This window comes from Macaca fascicularis, chromosome 10 (assembly GCF_037993035.2).
Source record: "Macaca fascicularis isolate 582-1 chromosome 10, T2T-MFA8v1.1".
In the NCBI taxonomy this organism is placed as follows: domain Eukaryota; kingdom Metazoa; phylum Chordata; class Mammalia; order Primates; family Cercopithecidae; genus Macaca; species Macaca fascicularis.
The window spans coordinates 98,180,381-98,202,454 of NC_088384.1; the positions used below are offsets into that span (position 1 = coordinate 98,180,381).

General features: G+C 46.9%; 1 protein-coding gene and 1 long non-coding RNA gene across 22 annotated transcripts in view; one reads left to right on the forward strand and one right to left on the reverse strand.

Moving 5' to 3' along the window:
* Positions 1–22,074, reverse strand: part of PTPRT (protein tyrosine phosphatase receptor type T) — a 1,114,889-nt gene that overhangs the window by 11,592 nt on the left and 1,081,223 nt on the right. For all 21 annotated transcript variants that reach the window (XM_074003238.1, XM_005569031.5, XM_005569028.5 and 18 more), the window contains 5 exons: positions 20,540–20,694; positions 16,696–16,831; positions 14,495–14,644; positions 12,128–12,301; positions 8,530–8,661 (listed from right to left, as the gene is read on the reverse strand). In XM_074003238.1, coding sequence (XP_073859339.1) covers positions 8,530–8,661; positions 12,128–12,301; positions 14,495–14,644; positions 16,696–16,831; positions 20,540–20,694 — 747 coding nt within the window. The remainder of the gene's footprint in view (positions 1–8,529; positions 8,662–12,127; positions 12,302–14,494; positions 14,645–16,695; positions 16,832–20,539; positions 20,695–22,074) is intronic.
* Positions 10,547–18,839, forward strand: LOC141407795 (uncharacterized). Its single transcript, XR_012418425.1, has 2 exons — positions 10,547–16,842; positions 17,515–18,839. It is a non-coding gene; the product is annotated as an uncharacterized lncRNA (long non-coding RNA).

Here is a 22,074-nt window from a genome sequence, read left to right on the forward strand (position 1 = left end):
TATGGGGGAGGGTTCCTCAAAACAAGATGGATAAATAGAAGATTTTTTTCTCCACTTAGTAGCTCTTATGAAAATTTCTCTTTAGGATAATACCCAAAGGACTGCCCTTGTGAAAATTCTGGATCAGCCAGCTTGGGGTAGCTGTGAAGATGAGTAGCATCCTAGATATGCGATACTGCATGCCAAAAAACAGAGATCTGTAGGTTGCTCTGATGAGCTGAATGACCCAGAAGATAAAAGAGGAAGGTTGGGATCATTGTAGAACCAATGAGGTATAAAAGGCAACTCAATGTGTCACATAACCCTGCTCCTAACCTCTAGAATATTCCATACATTCCTAATAGCATGTAAAATGCATACTGTGCATGTATTTCTTGCAGAAACCAGCAAGGAACTGAGCTTGGCTCCCTGGCTCACATAGACATGGAACAGAGATCACAAATGTGAGTGGAGGAGCCAGACTTTTCATATAAGCACATAAGCATCTGCGATTTATACAACTCCTTGGGAGGGAAAGCTTATGGTTTCTTAAGGCTCTGGAAATGTGAATTCTAGGAAGCCTACTTGCTTCTTTAAGATCATGAGAACCTAGCTGACCTGAAAGCCACACTTAACACTCAATGCAACCTTGGCATTTTCTTCCTTAGATGGAAAACTTGTGAAGTTGGCTGATCCAAGAATAGATTCAAATTCTTCAGCCAAGAGTCTAGACCAACTGACTTTTTCCACCTCGTTGCCTAGTAAGTACTCTCTCCTACCCTTTCTTTTGTAGTGGTCTGAGGGTGAAAGGTGAAGGGAGGGCTTTACCACTGCAGATACATACAGGTAGTGGCAATGAACACACCGGGAGAGGAAGTCAGTCCACTTGTTAATGATTTAGAAATAATCATGCTTCTTCCAAAAAAACAGAGGGGACTTTTGATGTCTTTTGTCAGAACAAGTTAAACCAAGCAAAATTGTGAAGCCTGTGTGGACAGCCCTGGAACAGCTGCCATACATTATTCCACGTAGTGCTCTCCATAGTTGTTTGGACCATGAAAAGATGTCCTTGGGGGGTGTAAGTTCACGCGTGATATATAACAAATACAGAGGTAGCCTCATGCGTTAAACATGTTTTTCTTGCTGAGGGAATCAGAAAACTGGTTAGTCACTGGAATAAACATGCTCTGATGAATTGAATGAAAACTAGCATATGGGTCTATTTTTGGAATAAACATTTTTAGAGCATATTTCAGTACACCTTAGTTATGCCTTTCTTTAATTAAAAATACTTTGATAAAATGGAAAGGCCAAGTAATATCATAGTGTTAGAAATGAAGGACTCTATTTATTAAGGCCCCTGTGACCCAGAGTGAAGAAATCGATCCCAGGTCACCTAAAGGTGAAATGAATTTTTTTTTTTTTTGAGACGGAGTCTCGCTCTGTCGCCCAGGCTGGAGTGCAGTGGCTGGATCTCAGCTCACTGCAAGCTCCGCCTCCCGGGTTTACGCCATTCTCCTGCCTCAGCCTCCCGAGTAGCTGGGACTACAGGCCCCCGCCACCTCGCCTGACTAGTTTTTTGTATTTTTTAGTAGAGACGGGATTTCACTGTGTTAGCCAGGATGGTCTCGATCTCCTGACCTCGTGATCCGCCCGTCTTGGCCTCCCAAAGTGCTGGGATTACAGGCCTGAGCCACCGCGCCCGGCCTGAATTGGTATTTTAAAGAGAGAAATGTAAGTTTCCTGAATTGGTTTTAAAATTCGACATCAGTGATTATAAAATTGGCTTTGATACTATGTCCAGTTAAGGAAGTCAGACTGTGAGTGAAGGCATAAAGAAGACAGGGACAGGGACAGGGGAACAGAGAGAGGGAGAGAGAGGGATCGATTGATCAAAGCACATTCACACATCTCTCCTCAGTGTATCCTCCCAATAGTCCCGTGAAGTTCCGTAATGCAATCTCCATGTAGTGGGTGGAAACTTACTCTTAATAACAGCTGCATCAGAATTTGTTTCTGGGAAGGAAGGGTTGGAGTTTAGGAATATACCTACAGGAGAGTCTTGGGGACGGGAGGCAAGGCTCAGAGCAGGTTTTAGAAAGAGGTACTAAGGAGACGGCTGGATTTTGCAGCTTAAGAAAGGAACAGCTTTTGGGGAGAGGATGGGAGAGGGAGGTATGGGAGAGGAGGTAAACAGGGGAAGAAAATGGTTTGGGCAACAGGGTCAGGGGAAGACGTGTTACTGCTAGCGAGGGTCGAGGAGGCAAGATGGGGCTTCAGAACGAGGATGTGTGATGTTCAACTTTAAGTCATGGGCATTGATGGGATCTGAAGCTCATATTCCTCTGACTAAAGCCTCAGCTGAAACTTGGAAGTGAACATGAGAATACGACCCCCTCAGAATTATCAGAAATATTGGGGATGGACTGTGGGTTTTCCCACAGGATAGGGAGTAGGGAACAGAGCAAATTTTATTTAAATCTTCAAAGACAGAGTGAACTTGGCTAACATCTAGGTTATAATTAACCAAGGATAACATTAAGACTTGGAGAAAGTAAAGGACCTGGCTCAGGGCAACACAGTGAGTAAGTACCAAGGCTGCAATTTGAACTCAGGTCTCTTGACCCCAGACTTGTTATTTTACTGTTACCCCTACCATTCTGGTGGGGACAGAGACAGAGACACAGCCCCTTGCAAAGTCAGATCTGAGGCTGGCTGAGATGCAAGTTGGGTATTTTGCATACTTTGCTGGTGTGTTAGGCTGTGTTTTCACAAGCTCAGACTGAAAATGGGGATATTAGGAGTTGCTATTTGCCCTAGAGGCACAATGGCAGCAAGGGACATCTCTGAAATAGCACCCTGCTTTTCTCCTGGGAGAATGAGGAGCTTGCCTCTCTCACTTCCATAGGAATCCATCACAGCCCCCATTATCCTTGCACTCAGGCACCCTCACCTTTCCAAAAGGCTTTGCATCCCTGATCTCTCAACTTTCCACAGTGGGAGCCTCAGAACTGAGCAACTCAGCCTTTATATAAGTTATGGGCTCTTACTTGTTTTAAAGTAAAGAAACATCCCTGTATGCACCATACACCAGGTGCCATAGCACATTCATAGGTCTCAGGGGTTAGGATGTGGACACCTTTGGTGGGGCCATGATTCTGGCCACCATACAGCCCTACCCTGTGGCTGGTGTGGAGGATCCCCTGAGCTCTCTAAACAGTATGGTGAGTGTGGCATGACTGCAAGGAGGGCTTCTTTCTGACGTCTGGTCTCCATGGACTCTGGCCTATCCATAAAGACCACAAAGATGGAAAAGATCTTGTCAATGCTGTTGGATGTGGTTGAAAATGTTCTTTCTGCTGCGTCTGAGAAGTGACAGCATGCTTTGCTGGCTGGCGTGGTTCTAGGATTTTACCCCACAAATCTGACCACAGATATTTGGAGTCCTAAAGAGTTAGAAAAATCTGTAAGGTTGAATGCAAAAGTTTGAAAGCCTTTATTTTGAGCCCTCATTGATCATAATTACCTTTGGACAGCAACCACTGCAGAGAATGAAAGAATATTTGGGGCTGATTGAGTGAAGTAGTGTAAGATTCTGAGCAGGGGCAGATTTTGGCCAGCAGTGTGGGGGGGAAAAAAAAAAAAAAAAAAAAGGCCCTGTGAGAGATCACACCGTCTTCTTATTTTGCTGCAACTTACAGGTAGCCCTGCCCAATCCCCAAAATACGCCCTTATGGTTCCCAGGCAAACCACAGGAGGTGGCATCGGTCCTCTCAGGAATGACCTAGCAATGCTGAGGTCCTAAGGCAGACCTGTCCATGTTACCAGGCTGGGCTAGCTTGGAGGCTGCCTTGGCATGAGCATGCAGGCAGACAGATGCTGATGCCACTTCAAAGAACCGCCCCTCCAGGTGCCGAGGGTGGCTTTTCTGATGCTCATGCTGTGTCATTGTTTATTTTCATAAGGCTCCCAGCTGCTGCGGTGATGATATTTATATCAATAAGTGCTCTATTCATCTGCCGGTTTCAGGGAATGCTTGCCAGCTGCATATGGCAGCCAACCTCAGGGTACTTCTGAGCCTGATGTTTTTGCATTTAGAATATCAGTTTTCAACTCTGTACCAACATCTGGGCCTGAAAGATTCTTCATTCACTCAGGACCCACCCTGAAAGGGGGAGCTATAGCCAATGACCTTGATCTTTGTTTCAAGGTTTTATATGTCCCAAAGTGAAGTTCTTTGAAAGTCGTCCTCTGTGCCTGAGCTCTGGTTTTGCAGAAAGGGATGTTGAAAAAGAGAAGAGCAAACAGTGTTTTGCAGGCCAGACTTCACACCCAGGCTCATGAGCTGAGTTCACTGTTTTATTTCTTCAGCCAAAAGCATAGGGTGGTGATGCCTTTGGACTCCAAAACTCCCCAGGGAATGTTCCAGAACTCTGTTTTATGAGAATTCATTCATTTTTTATAGTTATCTCAGTTTCTAACCTTCTATTGCTCAGGCCCCAATCCTTGGAATTATCCTTCATTCCTCTTTTTTTTTTTTTTTTGACAGGGTCTTACTTTGTCACCCTAGGCTAGAGTGCAGTGGTGTGATCACAGCTCTCTGCAGCTTTGATCTCCTAGGCTCAAGTAATCCTGCCTCAGCCTCCCAAGTAGCTAGGATTACAGGCATGGAGCACCATGCCCAGTTCATTTAAAATTATTTTGTAGGGCTGGGCGCAGTGGCTCATGCCTGTAATCCCAGCACTTTGGGAGGCCAAGATCAGCAGATCACCTGAGGTCAGGAGATTGAGACCAGTCTGGCCAACATTGTGAAACCCCATCTCTACTAAAAATACAAAAATTATCTGGCTGTGGTGGCTCACGTCTGTAATCCCAGCTACTTGGGAGGCTGAGGCAGGAGAATTGCTTCAACCCAGGAGGTGGCAGTGAGTTGAGATCGCGCCACTGTACTCCAGCCTGGGCAACAGAGTGAGACTCCATCTAAAAAAAAAATTATTTTGTAGAGACAGGGTGTTACTGTGTTGTCCAGGATGGTCTTTTACTTGTGGTCTCAAGTGGTAAGTGCTAAGTAAGATTACAGGCACACCTGGTCCTTGATTCCTCTTTCTCTCTCTTATTCCATAGTCAATCTATCTGGGTGTGTTGTTGGCTTTACCTTCAGAATCCACTCCATTGCTACCTCCCGGTTCAACCAACCTCACCTGCCACCTGCATTATCACAGTAGTCTCTTGTCTGTTCTCTCTGCTTCCATTTCAGAAACCACTCTTCCCCATCCTTGCACCAACAATCTATTCTCAACACAGCAGCCAGAGGGATGCTTTTATTAAAAAAGGCAAATTATGTTGCTCCTCTCCTTCAAACATGTGCATGGCTCTCTGTTTCTCTGAGAATGAAAGCCCAAGTTCTTCTATGTCTTCCATGGCCCTCTGACTTCACCTTCCACTGCTTTCCCCACACTTGTGCTACTCTGCCACTGCTCTGCCCATGGCCTTTGTGCTATTCCTCAAGGGCACCAGGTGCATGCCTGCCCTGCAGCCTGGATGCAGGTGTTCCCTCTGCCTGCGATGCCCCCTGAGAGTCACATGGCTCACTCTCTCACCTCCTTCAGGTCTGTGTTCAAATGTTTTCTTCTCCATAGGGCCCACCTTGACAATCCTATTGCAGTGACATCCTATGTCCCAGATCCACCATTCTGATCTTTACTACCCTGTCCTCTTACCTTTTTCCAAACACTCGTGTCACCTTCTAACTTATAATTGAGCACATTAGAGAGTGTGTGTTGCTTATTATCTGTCTCCCCCTTTAGAATAGAAGTTGCATGAGAGATGAGAGTTTTTTTTATGCCTCTCTTTGTGTTGCTCAGTGATGCATTCCAAGCACCTAGAATAGCTTCCAGCAAATAGCAGATGCCCAACAAATATGGGTTGCCTGAATCAATGTGAATCAATGGACTCTCTCCGGAACATCTCTCACAGGCACATCCCAAGGTGCACTCAATTTCATCCCCTGCTCATCTGCTCTTCTCGCTGCCTTCCCCCACCTTCCTGCCTTTCATATTTTCACCAGTTATATCTCCGGATGCCTAATTGCCCAGACTCAACATCCTGCCATTTTCTGCAACTTTCCTTCTCATTCACCTCCCACCTGCACTCTCTCCCTAAACCTTGTGGACTTAAGTCTGGAAATGTTTTCATGATCAATTCCAATCCTCTCACCTCCTGGCCACTTCTGCAGTTCAGATAACTACCTTTATTTTCTGCATATTTGCAACATTCTCCTCCCCGGTCTCCTGGTTTGCATGTCTTTCCTCCAGCTTGTTACCTGCACTGATCCCCAGACCTGGCTTTTTTATTCTTACCTTTTTTTTGAGTTTTTTAAATTTATTTTTTAAGAGATGGGGTCAGCCAGATGCGGTGGCTCACGCCTGTAATCCCAGCACTCTGGGAGGCCGAGGTAGGTGGAACACTTGTGATCAAGAGTTTGAGACCAGCCTGGCCAATATGGTGAAACTCCGTCTCTACTAAAAATACAAAAATTTGCCAGGCATGTTGGCACATGCCTGTAATCCCAGCTACATGGGAGGCTGAGGCATGAGAATCGCTCAAACCTGGGAGGCAGAGGTTGCAGTGAGCCAAGATTGCACCACTGCACTCCAGTCAGGATGACAGAGTAAGAGTCAGTCTCGAAAAAAAAAAAAAAAGGGAGATGGGTTCTTGCACTGTCACCCAGGCTGGAATGCAGTGGCGGGATCATAGCTCACTTTAGCCTTGCAGTGCCCAAGCAATCCTCCTGCCTCAGCCTCCTGAGTAACTGGGACTGTAGACACACAGCACCATGCCTGGCTAATTTTTTTTTTTTTTTGTAGAGACAGGGTCTCATGGTGTTGCCCAGGCTGGGCATGAACTCCTGGCCTCAAGGAGTCCTCCTGCCTTGGCCTCCCATAGTGCTGGGATTACAGGCATAAGCCACCATGCCCAGCCTCTAGACCCAGCTTTCTAACAGGAACCCTGGCTGTGTTATACCACTGTTGACTCTCCAGTGTTTCACCTTCCTGCACAGAAAGTATTTCTAACTGTGCTACTCCAAACTCCAGCGGTCCCATAAAGGACCAGGGGCACCAGGAGAAAATGAGAGAGTAGTGTGGGTGGAACCCCAGCCTCTGCCTATTGCTTCACCATGAGCAGCTCTTGGTCATTGCTGTTTCATACATTGGGCTTGCATGAAAGCTTTTATTCATAGAAAGGATTCTGTTGCTTAACAAAGGAAAAGTCTGATGCTTGCTATGCTGCCAACCAAGATCCAAGCTCCTTAGCCTGGCACAGGGAGCTCTCTGCAAGCTGGGCTCTGCTACATTTTTCAGCCTCACTACATTTGTCTCCTCCTGATATTCCCCTAAGCCCCAGCCACACTGGAACATAAACTGTTCTGCAAATAAGTCTACGTATATTCTTCCCCTGCCTCACCTTTGCCTGTGCTGTTCCCTCTGCCTGAAATGCCTTTTCCCAGTAAGTTCAGCCTCCATATACCTAAAGCTCCTCTGCCTTCTTCAAGGCCAAAGTCATCTTCTTTTTGAAGTCTTCCCTAACCCTCTGGGCAGAATTAATTGCTCCCTGCTCCTGGCCAACACAGCACTTCGCTGCTGACCTCTATTATAACACAGCCACACGAGGTTGGGACAATTTGCTCATCTGTCTCTGGAGCAAGACCGTGAGCTTTTGCAGGGCTGAAACTATAGCTCGGGTCTGTTTAAAAATTTTTAAAATTCCCATCCAAAGCCTGCACAAGGCCAGCACTCACACAGGAATGCGATGTTACTTTAAGTTTTATTCAAGGCAGTGAAAGGATAGATTTGTAAAAATCTGAAGGACCATTCTCACCTCTTCCACCCCAGAATGGCTGCCCTGGCATAGAGGTGCATTCACTGCCTTGAAGAAATCCAGAAACTGTCCCAAGATACATGTCCTGTGTCCTGAATATGGGGATATGCTATAGGCATGTGATACTAGGAGCTATCAGACCAGAGGGGCTAAGGCAGGAAGCCTGCCAGGACACGAAGGTCAATTGTGAGGAACTGGGGCTTGGTGAGGTGGTCAGTGGGTAAAGTGTCCAAGGTTCAAGTCCCAGGCTCTGTCTGCACAGGCTGCATTGCAGAAGGGTAAGGGAGGTGAGTGTGGCCGGGCATCTGGGTATTATTCAGGGCTGCAGGTGCTCAGTGCTGGGGGAGGCAGCCTCCTGGCTCTGCAAGATCTGTGTGCTTTGGAGCAAGACAATAATCAATGCTTGTGAGATGGAACAACAGAGTCTGGTCCCGGGCGGGGAGCTGGACAAAGCCCATAGGCAAGGGGAGTCTTTGCTGGAGGTCTGGGGGGCAACAGGACCCTCTGTAAGCAGCAGAATGGCTTTTGCCTGATGCTCATGGCCAGACAGAGCTTATTACAGGACAGCTAGCTGGGGCAGATGTGGCAGGCACTGGCTGTTAAGGGCTCTCCCTCCAGGTTTAGAGTATGGCCCCCCTGACCCACCTAGGGCTTGGCTCGGCCTCCTCCTACCTGGGCAGTGTCCATCTCATTCAGCATCACCACAGAGGAGCAGTTGTAATCAAACACCAGCCTCCAGAAGTCTGCCACGGTGTTGGGTAGAGGGTGCTGGGTGACCACGAAGGCGGCAGGTTGCTTGTGGCTCTGACAAAGGAATGACACAGGCTTTGTAAATTACACATCCATCAGCGATATTCTGATGATGATGAGGCCCGGACTGAGGCCAGAGGCTCCCGAGCCTGCCAAATAGATGATACAAAGCACCTGCCTGTTCTTTTATCTCTCCATGCCCTGGCGGCAAAGGGGACCTTCTCATAATGAACACATTCTCCTCCAAACTAAGACATTTCATTAGGAAAGTGTCACTGGGATGGGATTATCCAAATAAATTATTTATGCCTTGAAGCTCAGCAAATAATCATAATTACAATATGAAATGAAAGATTTCAGATGCAGATTTGTTGCTCTGCTGGTCAAGACACCTCTTGGGATATAAGGGATTGGCCGTATCTCTGTGCCCATGATGCTGGGGGAGGTTTTGGGCCGGCTTGAGGCAGAGATTCTCCCAAAGGGGCAGGCTCCCTTCTGCCTCCAGGCTGGAATGAGGGGCTGAGCTGGCCTGGCAAGGTGGGCACTGTGTCCTGTGAGTCAGTGGGGCAGTGGAAAGTACACATGTATTAAGTCAGGTCGACCTGGGGTTCAAGTACAGCTTTACCACTTGTAAGTTATGAGTCATCCATCTGTCCATCCATTCACCCATTTATTCATCCAGACCTCATTTGTAGAGTGCTGTGTGTTTTTTTTTTTTGGCAGATTGGGTGCTAAGTACTGGCAAGTTATTAGATGATTCCAAAGCTCATGTTCTTCACCTGGAAAACGGAAATCATAAATCCAAAGGAATGATGTCACACAGATTGAATGAGATTTGCGTGTGAAGAGGCCAGCAAACAGGAGCGGGAATGTAAGCCTACTGGCAGGGCAGAAACACCCCTGACTCTGTTTTACATCCTTGGCACTGGTATTATTGCTGGCACATGCTAGACAGTGCCACTCCAGTGAATAAGACAATAAATTCAGTCCCATGTTGCAGATAGGGAAACAGAGGCCCAGAGAAAATGGCCTGGGGGGGTCTGGCAGCTTCAACCAGGGCCCTGTTTTCCCCCCACCCTGAAGTCATGTGTTTGAAAAGACTGGGGAGATTCTCCATTTAATCAGTGGCTCATGCGCTCGATATGTTTTCTCAAGAGATGGTTTCTGTGGGAGTCACAGCTGTTTTCAGTGGAGTCACAAGTGAGAGGAAAGAGGGCAAAGACCCTGGAAAAAGCAGGACAAAGCCTTGCAAACATGGATGTCGTGCATGCATTGTCGGGGGGTGGGGGTTCTTCCGAGGGTGGTCTCCTGGCCAGTAGAATTTTCAGAAGAGGGATCTGGGTGGACAGAGGCAAATAATTTATTTTCCAAAAGCCAAACTCTCTAGCTGTAGACGGCATCGTCTTTGAGCCATTTCCAGACATGGGAAAACATTGACGCTTTGAGAGTTAACAGACTTGGAGCTCCAATCCTTGGCTCCCATTTCTGAGCTAGTTGACCTTGAACAAGTCATGAAAATACTCTGACCCTGAGGACCTCATCAGAAAATGGGGATGAGAACACCCACATGCAAAATGGGACAGTGCGAGTCCAGGGCCCGACACGGTGCCCAGCACTCAGTGAATGTTAGTTTTCTTTTCTTTTTCCCTGTCTCTGTGATAAATGCTCTATTAGGCCAGCACGCCTGACAAAGCCTTATCTGAAAAAATGTTCGAGATCCGTGCTCCTGCCGGGTTTCAGGGATCAGCCGGCAATCCATTTCATGGATAACATCATCCTTTACCAGGGGAAACATTAAAAATTAACCCAGAGGACTTCATATTTTTCTGCTAGGAGCAAAGCTGCTATGGTTACCAGATAATGCACCGACTGAGCTGGAATACAGATAAGGACTTTTTTTTTTTTTTTTTTTAAATATAAGAAAGGCAAAGGCCCCAGTGATGGCTCACAAGAGAAATGCCCTGTGGACAAAGAGAATACAGTCAGCCTCAGAGCTTGGCAGAAGGCGTTTGACTCCAGGCAGTATCTAACCTATTAAGTAGAGGCCAGGAGCTTGTTTGATCTTTGCCCGGATGAGGAAGGCAGGGAGGGGGTGTTGGGAGAAGTGGGAGGCAAAGCTAGGAGGAACTTGGAAGTATGGGTGCACCCCTAGACCCCATTTCTCACCACACTCTCACACACAATGCACACTTACATGCACATACATGTACTACTCATTGACTTTAGAAGGCTTTACGCTAATGCCAAAGGTCTTCTCTCCACCTCTAGCTACTTGATGTGACCAAGCCAAGACTCCCTGATTCTTACAGAGGATATGGGCACCCTGTGGGCAGACGCCAGGGCAGGCCACTAGAGAGCTGCGACAGGCATTGACCTTCCTGCCTCTAACATCCAGGCCCTTGGGGAGAAACTTCAAGAGGATTAGAGGTCAGAGAAGTTGTTGGCCTTGACCTCAGGTGAGAGTATCCCATGTTTCTGTCTATCCTGGGTGAGATAGGAAGGCCACGGGTAGATGGATGTGAACTCAGATGGGCTGGGGAGGGGAAGCTGGAAGAGCCCATGATAATCGGGCAATGGTATTCTTGGTTTTGAGCCTCAAGAGGTGAGATGTTTGCATCTTATTAGATCCAGCAAATTGCGGGGAGGCTCAAGAAATAAGTTCCAGGGTGTTAAGGAGCTCTATGTGTGGGCTGTGCCACTAGCTCCCTGGGTGAAATTGAGCAAGTCTCTTTCTCTCTCTGGCCTCCGTTTTCTCTGCTGAAAAGTACATGGCTGGGAGTAGATGGTCCATACTTCCTTCCTGCTGCAAACACCTGTACACCTTGGAGGGGAAGTGATATTCAGACGTATCCGAAAAACACAGGGGAGAAGCCTAGGCTCACTGGGCCGGGAACATGACCCTAATCCCAGAGCCGGGCAGGGTGCAGCCCCTTCCTGGACCTGATGACAAGAAAGCAGGGGGCACTGCCCCTCCAAGGACAGCCAGGAACACAGCCTGCTTCCACCCCATGCTTATTTTACTGCTTCCCACTACTTTCCCAATAACCATTTACTGAGCCCCTACTGTGTGCTATCCTCATTTTTGTCTCTGCACAGGAGTTATCTGGGAACCTTCATGGGAATTACCAGAGGGTAGAACCTGTGTCTGCACTGTCTTGTGTTCCAAGGCCCAGCATAGAGAACACTTGTTTTACTAAACTTCAGGTTGAGAGTCAGCTGTGTGGGGAATGGAAGGGGTTGCTAGGCAGGCCTGTAGCCTTGCCATGGAGTCATGGGAGTCACCTTACACTTCTGGTCTGTTCTTTCTAGGTTCTTTATATGAGAAAAGGAGCCAAGATCCCAGCTTGTGTCTAGGTTTGGACCAGAGCCTTCAGGGGAACAAAGGTCCTTAGGACCAGTAGATCAGAAGCAGGGAGGCTGGCTGGTGGGGTCAGGGCCCTGAGGTCCAGCCACCTCCACCTCAGGAAGAGTATTTGCTCTAGAATGTCAGCTAGGAGCTTTCTGCCCAGGCTCAGCTTACATCCATCAGTGCCGCGTTGATGTAATTGCTGGATTCTCCGTCCACCGAGATGAGGAAGGGCAGGCAGCGGTCCAGAGGCAGCACGTCCATGCTTCGATTCTTATCATGGTTCCGGGGCAGGAGCCCAATGCTGCAGTCCTCGGGCCTCACACGGGGTGTCACAATGTTGAGGGTCTGTGGGGCACAAAGGTGAATAGATAGGCCTTGATCATACGGCTGCCCCGAGCAAAAGAGACAGTGATGTTCCAACTCAGCCTAACTTGCCTATTTCCACCCTCCAAGTGCAGCCCCACTGTCCCTTTCCCAGGACCCATTTCTCTTCCATGGTGATGTTCTGTCCTCTCCTGCTCACTGCTACAGGGTGCGTGAGCTGTGTGACACCTTCAAAACGCTAAGGCTGCAGAAGCAGCGCATGCACACAGAGGCTCAGACACAGTCTCGTGGTACCTGCCAACCAGAGGAACTAAGTGGTTCAGCTTAGCCAGTGCTGCATTAAAGGGTGGGCCAGCCAGGAGGGTGTACAGAGGGGTGGGGGTAGGAAATCCCCACTGAGGGCTAAACATCACTTGCATTGTCATGGAATGGGGGAAATGATTTACCAGCACTCTTCTCAGAGAGAAAGCTGTCTGAGTATGGAAGGAGGCCTAGATGAACTGCTCAGGATAGATGAGAGACCCCCGAAGGGCAAACCCTAATATGTCTGGGAAATTGCTGTGTTTGGGTTCTGGTTTGAGGCCAGAGCTGAACTGCTGTATCCAATGGACTAGATGTTACACGCAATGACTAGAGTTCTGTACCCTCCATCCTTCCGTCATTCAGCTCTCTGTCTCTAATTCAAATCAATAATGGTTATTTGTTTTAGGGATTGCTAAGGTATTGGCCTGCCTAGGATATCTGCCCGTGGAACAATGGGCCTGGCATTTGCCCACTGACTTGAAGCAAGACCTGGAGCTTCCTTGCTTTCTCATACCTCGTTCTCAGCTCCTATTGCCCAGGTGTAATCCTGACACTGGTCTTGCGATAAAGGGCTGGACTCCGGCTTTACCTTACTTAGTGATTCATGTCCAGGCTTCTTAGACCAATCAATGTTGCCACAGCGCTGACCATACGGGCTTCCAGGTGAGGATCTTATTTATTTTTTATTATACTTTAATTTCTAGGGTACATGTGCACAATGTGCAGGTTTGTTACATATGTATACATGTGCCATGTTGGTGTGCTGCTCCCATTAACTCATCATTTACATTAGGTATAGCTCCTAATGCTGTTTTCTTTTTTTTTTTTTTTTTAAGATGGAGTCTCACTCTGTTGCCCAGGCTGTAGTGCAGTGGCATGATCTCGGCTCACTGCAACCTCTGCCTCCCATGTTCAAGCAAGTCTCCTGCCTCAGCCTCCTGAGTACCTGGGATTATAGGAGCATGCCACCATGCCTGGCTAATTTGTTTTGTATTTTTAGTAGAGACAGGGTTTCACCATGTTGGTCAGACTGCAGACCACACTTTTAGCAGTAATAGTCTACTGAAAAAATACTGAGAGGACCTGAGTCCCTCCATGGATGAAGGAGCATGAAATTCACACCTGTTTGTATAAATTCGTCTCCATTCACAACTTGGACTAGAACTGAATAAGACTTCAGTTAAAAAACAGTTAAAAACAAGCACCAGCAATCCCTGAGTGCGTCGTTGCTCATGGCTGTGCATTTTGTGTTCTGGAATAGATTCTGCAGCTTCCTAGAGGAGCAGACACTGAAAGTGCATAGACATATCAGTTGTCCCAAAGAAAACCCCACAAATGTGCACAGAGCCACTGAAGTTGGTTGGGTTACTATTACGAACTAAATGTTTTCATCCCTCCCAAAATCCATGTCGTAATCTTAGCCCCCAATGTGATGGTATTAGGAGGTTGGGACTTCGGAAGATGTTTAGGTCATGAACATAGAACCCTCATGAACATGGGATTACTGCTCTTATAAGAAGAAACATGCAGGGCTGGGTGTGGTGGCTCACGCCTGTAATCCCAATAATTTGGGAGACCAAGGTGGGAGGATTGCTTGAACCCAGGATTTGAAGACCATCCTGGGCAACGTAGTGAGATCTTATCTCTATAAAAAATAAAAAAAGAAGAAACATGAGAGCTTGCTGCTTCTGCTTTCCACCATGTGAATATGCAGTGAGAAGATGGCTATCTGAAAGACAGGAAGTGAGCCCTCCCCAGACACTGGATTTACTGGAAGCTTGATATTGGACTTCTCAGCCTCCAGAAATGTAATAAATAAATGTTTGTCATTTAAGCCACCGAATCTACAGAAATTTGTTATAACAACCCAAACTGACTAAGATGGTCACCGAGCCTGGGATTTGCTCATACCTGAAATTCATCTTTGATTTGGCTGGAGTTCGTCTGGGGGTCCAGCCTGCTGATATTGTAGTAGAGAGAACGGAACTCACACACAGGGATGGCAGTGTTGCCACAGAGGCACGCTTCCAGGATGGCGTCGTGCACAAACACATATTGCTCCTGCAAAGTCAGAAGAGAGGGAATGGGGTGCCAGGTAAGAACAGTGCCCTGGGAATTTGTGGTCCACATTTAGTATTGTGGCTATGAAGGATAGACACTTGTCAATATATTGTAGAATCCTTACTTTCTATACTGTAACCCAAAGGACCAACTTTCCACGTTTCCTAATGATCACCTGAACTATGGTGGGTCTTGTTTCTTACAGAAGATGTAATAGCATAGTCACTGATAAAATGAGAAACTTCTAGACATGCTGTAGCAGGTGCTCTTTGTGTCCAGCCCATGTCCCTTCAGCTTTCACCTTTACCTAAGGAAGGCTGCTTGCTGCAAACACCTGTGATTCTCTGCTGAAGGCAGAGAGGATACTTGGGCTGTACGGAAAGTAACCCTCAAGCAGAGACAGATAGAGAGTTGAGGACGGAAATCTAAGTTCCTTCTCCCTTTAGGTGGAATCACTTGGACACGCATGTGTCTCAGAGTTCCCAGCAGAATTGGGTTCCAGTTGTCTACAGTGTTGAACAGCTTGTTAAAGTAGCCTTTGTTTCCTTCCCTGCTCTGCCTCACTTTCCCATTCACCAGCCAGTGTGTCTTGGGATTACCTTCCAAGCAAATTATTTGCCCGCAAATCTTTGTCTCACAATCTGCTCCTAAAACATGTGTCATGTCTTCTCCTATCTCAATTATTTATACCTGCTGTTCTCTCCTCCTGAAACTCCACTCCCTCTTTTCCATACCTTTAATGTTTCATTCTTTCTGGAAGACCATCTGTTAATCCACCAGGCAGAAGTTGGTGTCACTTCTAGGCCCTAGATAAATGTTTGTTGAGTGACCTTTTCTGCAGAACTTGGTCAGTTTCTCTATAAAGTGTGCTTTTCCAGATGCAACATGATGCATCTGCATTTGAATATGTCTGTCTCCTCATCTGTCTGACTGCAACTGGCAAGCCTGCCTTCTGCATGCATGAACCTGGGAATGGATAAAGCAGCCCTCTTGGCTTTAGTGCTAGAAGCCTGAAGACTGGCCTGTGTGAGTTAGCTCAGAGCCTATGTGTGTAAACCAATCAGTGGTGGTATTCACTGCAGAGTCAGAGGGGCTGGCTGTACCAAAGCCATGGGTCACTTCCCTTTGCAGGATTGATGATGTACACAGTTCCTTATCTGTCCCAGCTCTGACTGCCCAAGCACCCAGAGCCTTCACTAGAACAGAAGATGGGCTCATTACGGGAATGATAAGCCAAGGCACAGAGTGGGATAGGCAGAAAAGGCTGCTTAGTCAGAGTGTGGTTCTGGCAAAAAAGCAGAGGCCTTTGGGGTCACATGGACCCAAGTTCTCCCACAGTCTGGTATGTGAGGTCTTAGGGACACAATTTCTTAGTTTCTTCTTCATTGATAAATTGGAGATAATACTAGGAGCTACACCACAGCTGTTTTGGAGGAGTAGAAACACTACCGCGACTAGAAAGAATGTATGCTGCCTGGCTCACAGTAGGTACACAACAATAAAGATTAATTCCTTTCAGTACTCTTAGGTCTGGGCTCTCTAACTGCACAGAGAAGTGCTGAAGGTCTGCTTCTCCCTTGAGGGCAGGGGCTATGTATTACATCTCTTGAAATCCCCAGCACCCAGCCTAAGTACTCAGTTACTTTGTTGATTAAACCATTCCCTGCAGTGACTGAACCATCGCTTGGCACGTAGTGGTCACTGAATAAATGCCAGTCCTTCTCTTTCTCTATCACTTCACCCAAGGCAAGAATGCTATTCAAATAATCCCCGAAATTTGTCACTCTGTCCTTGCTTGGATGGCCTCAGAGATGGAGAACTCACCACCATTCTTCATTGGTGGAACTCCCTGCACTGTTAGACCTCCAGGGTTGGTTGGGGTACCCTAGCTTCCACAGTAGTCTCTCCATAGTAAGCCATGAGTCTACTCCCTCCCGCTTCTCTCACACCCTTTCCACAGGTTGCCCCTACCTATGGGTCTCTCAGTTCTATCATGTTTCTCCTTGGTCAGGGCTACAGGTGGCCAACGGTCTTGGTCCCTTAGGACTCACCTCTGTCTGTACCAGGTTGACCCTCTGGGCCCGGAGCTCACGCACGCAGTTGAAGATGTCCACCACCCCTTCATTCTCGGCCATGTCAAGCATGGTGTCAATGGCAATGAAGCAGCCAGTCCGCCCAGCCCCAGCACTGGAAGAGAGGTATGGATCTTTGTTAAGGATCTTTGCAGGGGGACCTGCCCTGGGGAGGCCCCTAGCATTCAGCCCTATCCCCAAGGGTCCTGCTGAGAGGCCATATACAGCAGAAGTCAGACAGAACTGTCTGAATCCCAGCGTTCCTGGGGGATCTTGAGTAAGCATCTAAACTTAGACTAAGCCCCAGCCGTCTCCTTTGTAAAATGAGAGAGTAGTGCTGGTCTCCGAGGGCTATTTTATCAGGACTGACTTATTTTAATGTGGTCATTTAGCAAAGGTTTATTCAGGGCTTACAAAATGCCATTGTTCTACGTGCTTTATAAATGTTACCTATAGATTTCCCTGTGAGGTTAAGAAGTTTCTCATCCCATTTCACAGGTGAGAAAACAGGCATAGAGGGCTTACCTTGCCTGACCGAGGTCACACAGCTGGCAAGTGGTAGAGCTGGAACTTTTACCCCAGCAGTCTGGCTCCAGATTATGTGTTCCCACATTTCCTTTCTTAATATGCATAGTTTGTAATGCATGCGCAAACCACACATATACATGCCGTTTCCTTGTCTGATGGATAAAATAATACATCTATATAGCATAAAACACCTAGCATGGTTCCTGGCATGCTGGAGATGTCTCATAGACATGTCTTTCCTATTTTCTACCCTTCTTTTCTCCTCTTCAGCAAATGGGTTGATGGATGGAAGCAAAGGAGAGGAGAGAGAACAGAGGGGAGGTGAATGACAGGACAGAAACTCGAGTTCTCCGAGCTGCGCCCAAGATGGAGAGTGGATGGTGGAGCACAATGTTCAAAGACCAGCATCTGGCTCCATCTGCGGCTGTTTTCCCAGGATCATGAAGCAAGAGCATCATGAAACTGGAGCAGCTGACGGTCTGGAGACCCTTGTCAGGGATCAAGTTTCCGAAGCAAGAGCCTTATGAAACTGGAGCAACTGACCGTCTGGAGACCCTTGTCAGGAATCAAATTTCCTAATACATACTTGATTTCTGGTCACTAGTGGCTTCTTTAGGAGAATCTTAGACCAAGTACAAAATAGCAGAGGAACTCAATGAGACTCTATGGGCCTTGGCCAGCCCTTTCTAGATGAGTGCTGGGCTCTGAAACATCAGTGCCGACCAAGAGGCACATAAGACATGTGCCTCACACATGTGCAGTTTTGGATGGGAAGGCTGGGCAGTCTGTCAAGGAGGCCCCCTTCCACTGCGTTTTCACATCTTGCATTTCTCATGGAAACAAGCGTCTTTGTCTAACAATGTGGATGTCAAAAGAAACACAAAGAGGAAGAGAGATGGAACAAAACAAAAAAGCAATATTGGCTGATTATAAATCCAAGGAGCACAGGCTAGCGCGGACCACTACCTACAACAATTTGGAAAGTACACCCATCGGAAGCAGAGTCTTCATTCATGAGAAAATTTCATAGTTTAAGTTTGCTTCAGAACCTACTCCCCAAAATCCAGATGCGAGGACTCAAGAGACTCGGCCTCTGTATCTGGGAGGGAGTATAGGGGGTCACTCGTGTTTTTTCTTCAATGTTCATATTCAGCATGCTTTAGTATAAAGAACCAGCCCAGTTTGGTTCTGAATTTTGGAACTATCAATCAGTGGTGACCAAGTTGCCTAGTGTCCGTTAGCTTCAGACTTCTGATGCATTTAACATACCTCCCTGCAGGGTCCTTGTGAAGACAGAGCTGTGTTTATTTCAGCATCACATAGTAATCAAACACAGGGTCTTTGAAGAGACCCCTAGAATTAAATCCTGGCTCTATTACTTACTAGCTGTGTGACCTTGGGCAAATGACTTAACCTCTCTGGGTTTCAATACTCATCTATAAAATGATGTTAATAATTAATAGATCTACCTCACAGCATTAATAGCCTAATATGTATAAATTGCATGGAATTACAATTAAAATGCATAATGTATACACATTGCTTTGTGCCTGGATACATAATAATTTCTCAATAAAAGTCTTAGTAGACTCTCATAATGGCTATTATATTCAACAAATATTTATTGAAAATGTAAGATGCAGTAGATGCTGGGATTAGGAGTGGGAATACGGAAACATTGTTCCGTTCCTGAAGGATTAATAATCTGGGGAGGGGGAGAAGACATTAAGAGGCAGAGAATAATGATACATTAGAGTGCTCACTACATGTCAGGCATTCTCTCTTAGGCACTTAGTACACTTAGCCAACCCATTTGTTAATAATTTTCAGAACAGACCCAGGAGTGGGTACCACTCTGCTCAGATGCATTAAGATGACCTGCTATGGAGATACGTAAGGCCTTAGAGCCATCATGCGCAGAGGGCCTGATAAACATTTGCCATTGTCTTTCTTTCTCCCTAACTCTTGATCTGGGTGCTCTTTGGGATATAGAGATGGGGGGATTAATGATCTATTGCCCTTCGATTGCTGTGAGATATAAAGCAGAGAATACATGCAAAACACTTAGAGAGTCCAGAATTACCTCCTCATCCTCACTTGCCTTATCTGTGAAATGGGGTTGTGTAGCTACTATTGCTGGGAAGATAAATGGGTGCTGTATGAAGATGGGGCTGGCTCTGAGACATCTACAGCTTCCGTGGTCTCTTGACTGACACAAACTGCCAGGGAAGGGATGTGATAACTCAAGCATCCAAGGTCTGAAAAGATGGGCTGGTCCAAGGTCATAGCGGAAGAGAGAGGCAATGGGAAGGAGGGGGATGCCAGCTGGCCGGGCTTCGGGTCAGGAAGGCCATCCTCCTCCAATTCTGGACACCCCTGACATCATACTTCATCTCCATTTGGGAGGATTCGAAGATGTGCCACTCATTCTCAATGTGACTTTCTAGGTCAGAGCTGAAAATCTCTCTTCTTCATAATAAGGTAAAACCTGGTGCTGTCCATTTCTCTCTATGAGGGACCCTGCAGGCTGGCAACTGATTTTGAAAATAATAGAAATGAAAAGAAGCATGCTTCCACCAAGGCACCCTGCTGCCATGTCAAGGAGCTGAGGGCGAGTGTCTGGAGAAAAGCAGGTGAAATATTCCCACTCTGTGTTTACCTTCTCAGCACTTGAGTTTTTGTATATGTAAAATGGGAATGATAATAATGCCCACCTCTCAAGACTGGATGAGAAGTAAATTAAATAATGTGGGTAAAGTGCACATGACAGACCCAGCAGATGCTGCCAGTGTTCAGCCTGCCTCCCTGGTGACCTCACTGTTTTCAGACAACAACAACAACAATGGCCACTACTGCTCTTCCTCTTGTTAGTTGACCTTGCGACCAAGTCTCATCAGAAAGAATGGGGGACACAGGAAGAGGAGTCTCTAAGAGTAAAGCCACTAGAAAAGATAGCATGTCCCTCCCAAGAAAGCTGAGGTGCAGAGGCACTCTAGGGTAGTTGGAGGAATTCTTTCTTTTTTTTTTTTTTTGAGACAGAGTCTCACTCTGTCACCCAGGCTAGAGTGCAGTGGCGCGATCTTGGCTCACTGCAACCTCCCCTCCTGGGTTCAAGCAATTCTCCTGCCTCAGCCTCCCAAGTAGCTGGGATTACAGGTGTGTGCCACCACACCCAGCTAATTTTTTGCATCTTTAGTAGAGACGGAGTTTCACCATGTTGGCCAGGCTGGTCTCGAACTCCTGACCTCATGATCCGCCCGCCTCGGCCTCCCAAGGTGAGGGACCTTTGACTTACCTGCAGTGGACCACTATGGGCCCTGCTTCTGGGGGGTTGAGGAACTTGACCTGGCGGACGAAGCCCAGAAGGCCAGTGGCGTAGCAGGGAACGCCGTGGTCAGGCCAGCTGGTGAAGTGGAAGAGTCGGAGCTCCCGGATCTCATGGTAGCCTTTCTGAGGAAAGAACAGGCCTCTGTTCTTCCAGCTGCTGCCCTCACATACCCAGCCCAGCAACACATGGAGCCACAGCTGCTGCACCGAGGAACCTCCAGCAGGGACAGGGCCCTCACAGTGTTAATAGGTGTTACTGCATAGAGCCATTCTGTGATCAGTTACATTTGGGAAACATGGGATTGTTACAATGAAACTGATGGCTTTATTACAGGACTTCTCAGAGTCTTGAGTGTGCTCAAACACACTCTGAATGCCTAGGGGGCCACAGAGCACCCTAGGAGACCTCCTTTTGTTTGCCTAGGGGATGGTCTTTGACAAGTGTTTCATAGGAGGTGTATCGAGTAGAACGGATTTAAAGAAATGTTGGCCTTAACGACCAAGTCCAAATTATTTCCAGTGGAATCTGAGGCTTTCAGTGATTGAGGTCTGATGTTCTGTCGTGTTCCAGCCTTGACTATGATAGTCTGCGTGACTTTCAAAATGTATATAACTTAGTCGATTTCTTTATTAATTAGATTCTTACTTAGAATGATTAGATAAGATACGAAACAAACAAAAGCAGAGCTTCTCTGATTGATGGAGACAGAGTGGGTCCTAGAACTCTGAGCGGTTCTCCTCCCTTTTCACATTCCTTCACCCCTCACAGACATACACTCCAGTCCCAACAGTGGTTTTCTGACTATTCCAAGGTCAGATCACACTTCTCAGCCTTTGCTTAGACAGTTCCTGCTACCTACTATTTTTCTGCTTAGCAATCTCCTGTAGATACCCAGAGAGCACTGAATAGGAAGAGTCTGTTTGATTTTTCATTCCTTCAGTTAAAAATCATTTACCAAGTGTGACCTGTGCCCAGCCTTGTGCTAGGTACTAGGAAGGTGAGAATAAAAGCCATAGCTCCTATCCCTGGAACAGCTCGTGGCCTCGTCGGGGAGGCAGATGCCCAAGTGGGTAATTCTGTTGAAGTGGATAAAGGAGTACCTGCTAACCTGATCTGAGGAGAGGAGAAATCAGAGAAGGCTTTCTAGAGGAGGTGATGCTTGACCTGAATCTTGAAACAAACTAATAGTGAAAATAATAGCTAACATTAACTAAGCATTTACGTGTGTCAGTCACTCTTCTGAACACTTCAGCATGCTAACTTATTTAATCCTGATATAAATCCCTATATTTTTATCTCCACTTGATGGATCAGGAAACTGAGGCTGAGCAAGGTTAAGTGACACACCCAAGGTCACAGTACAACTCATAAGTTGTAAAGAGATGATGTGAACCCTGACTGGCTGTCTCCACAGTCTGCACTCTTAATCATTCTAATATACTGATGTGTGAGTATTACCCAGTTGACGGGAGAAGAGGAAGGGAATCCAAGGCAAGGGGACA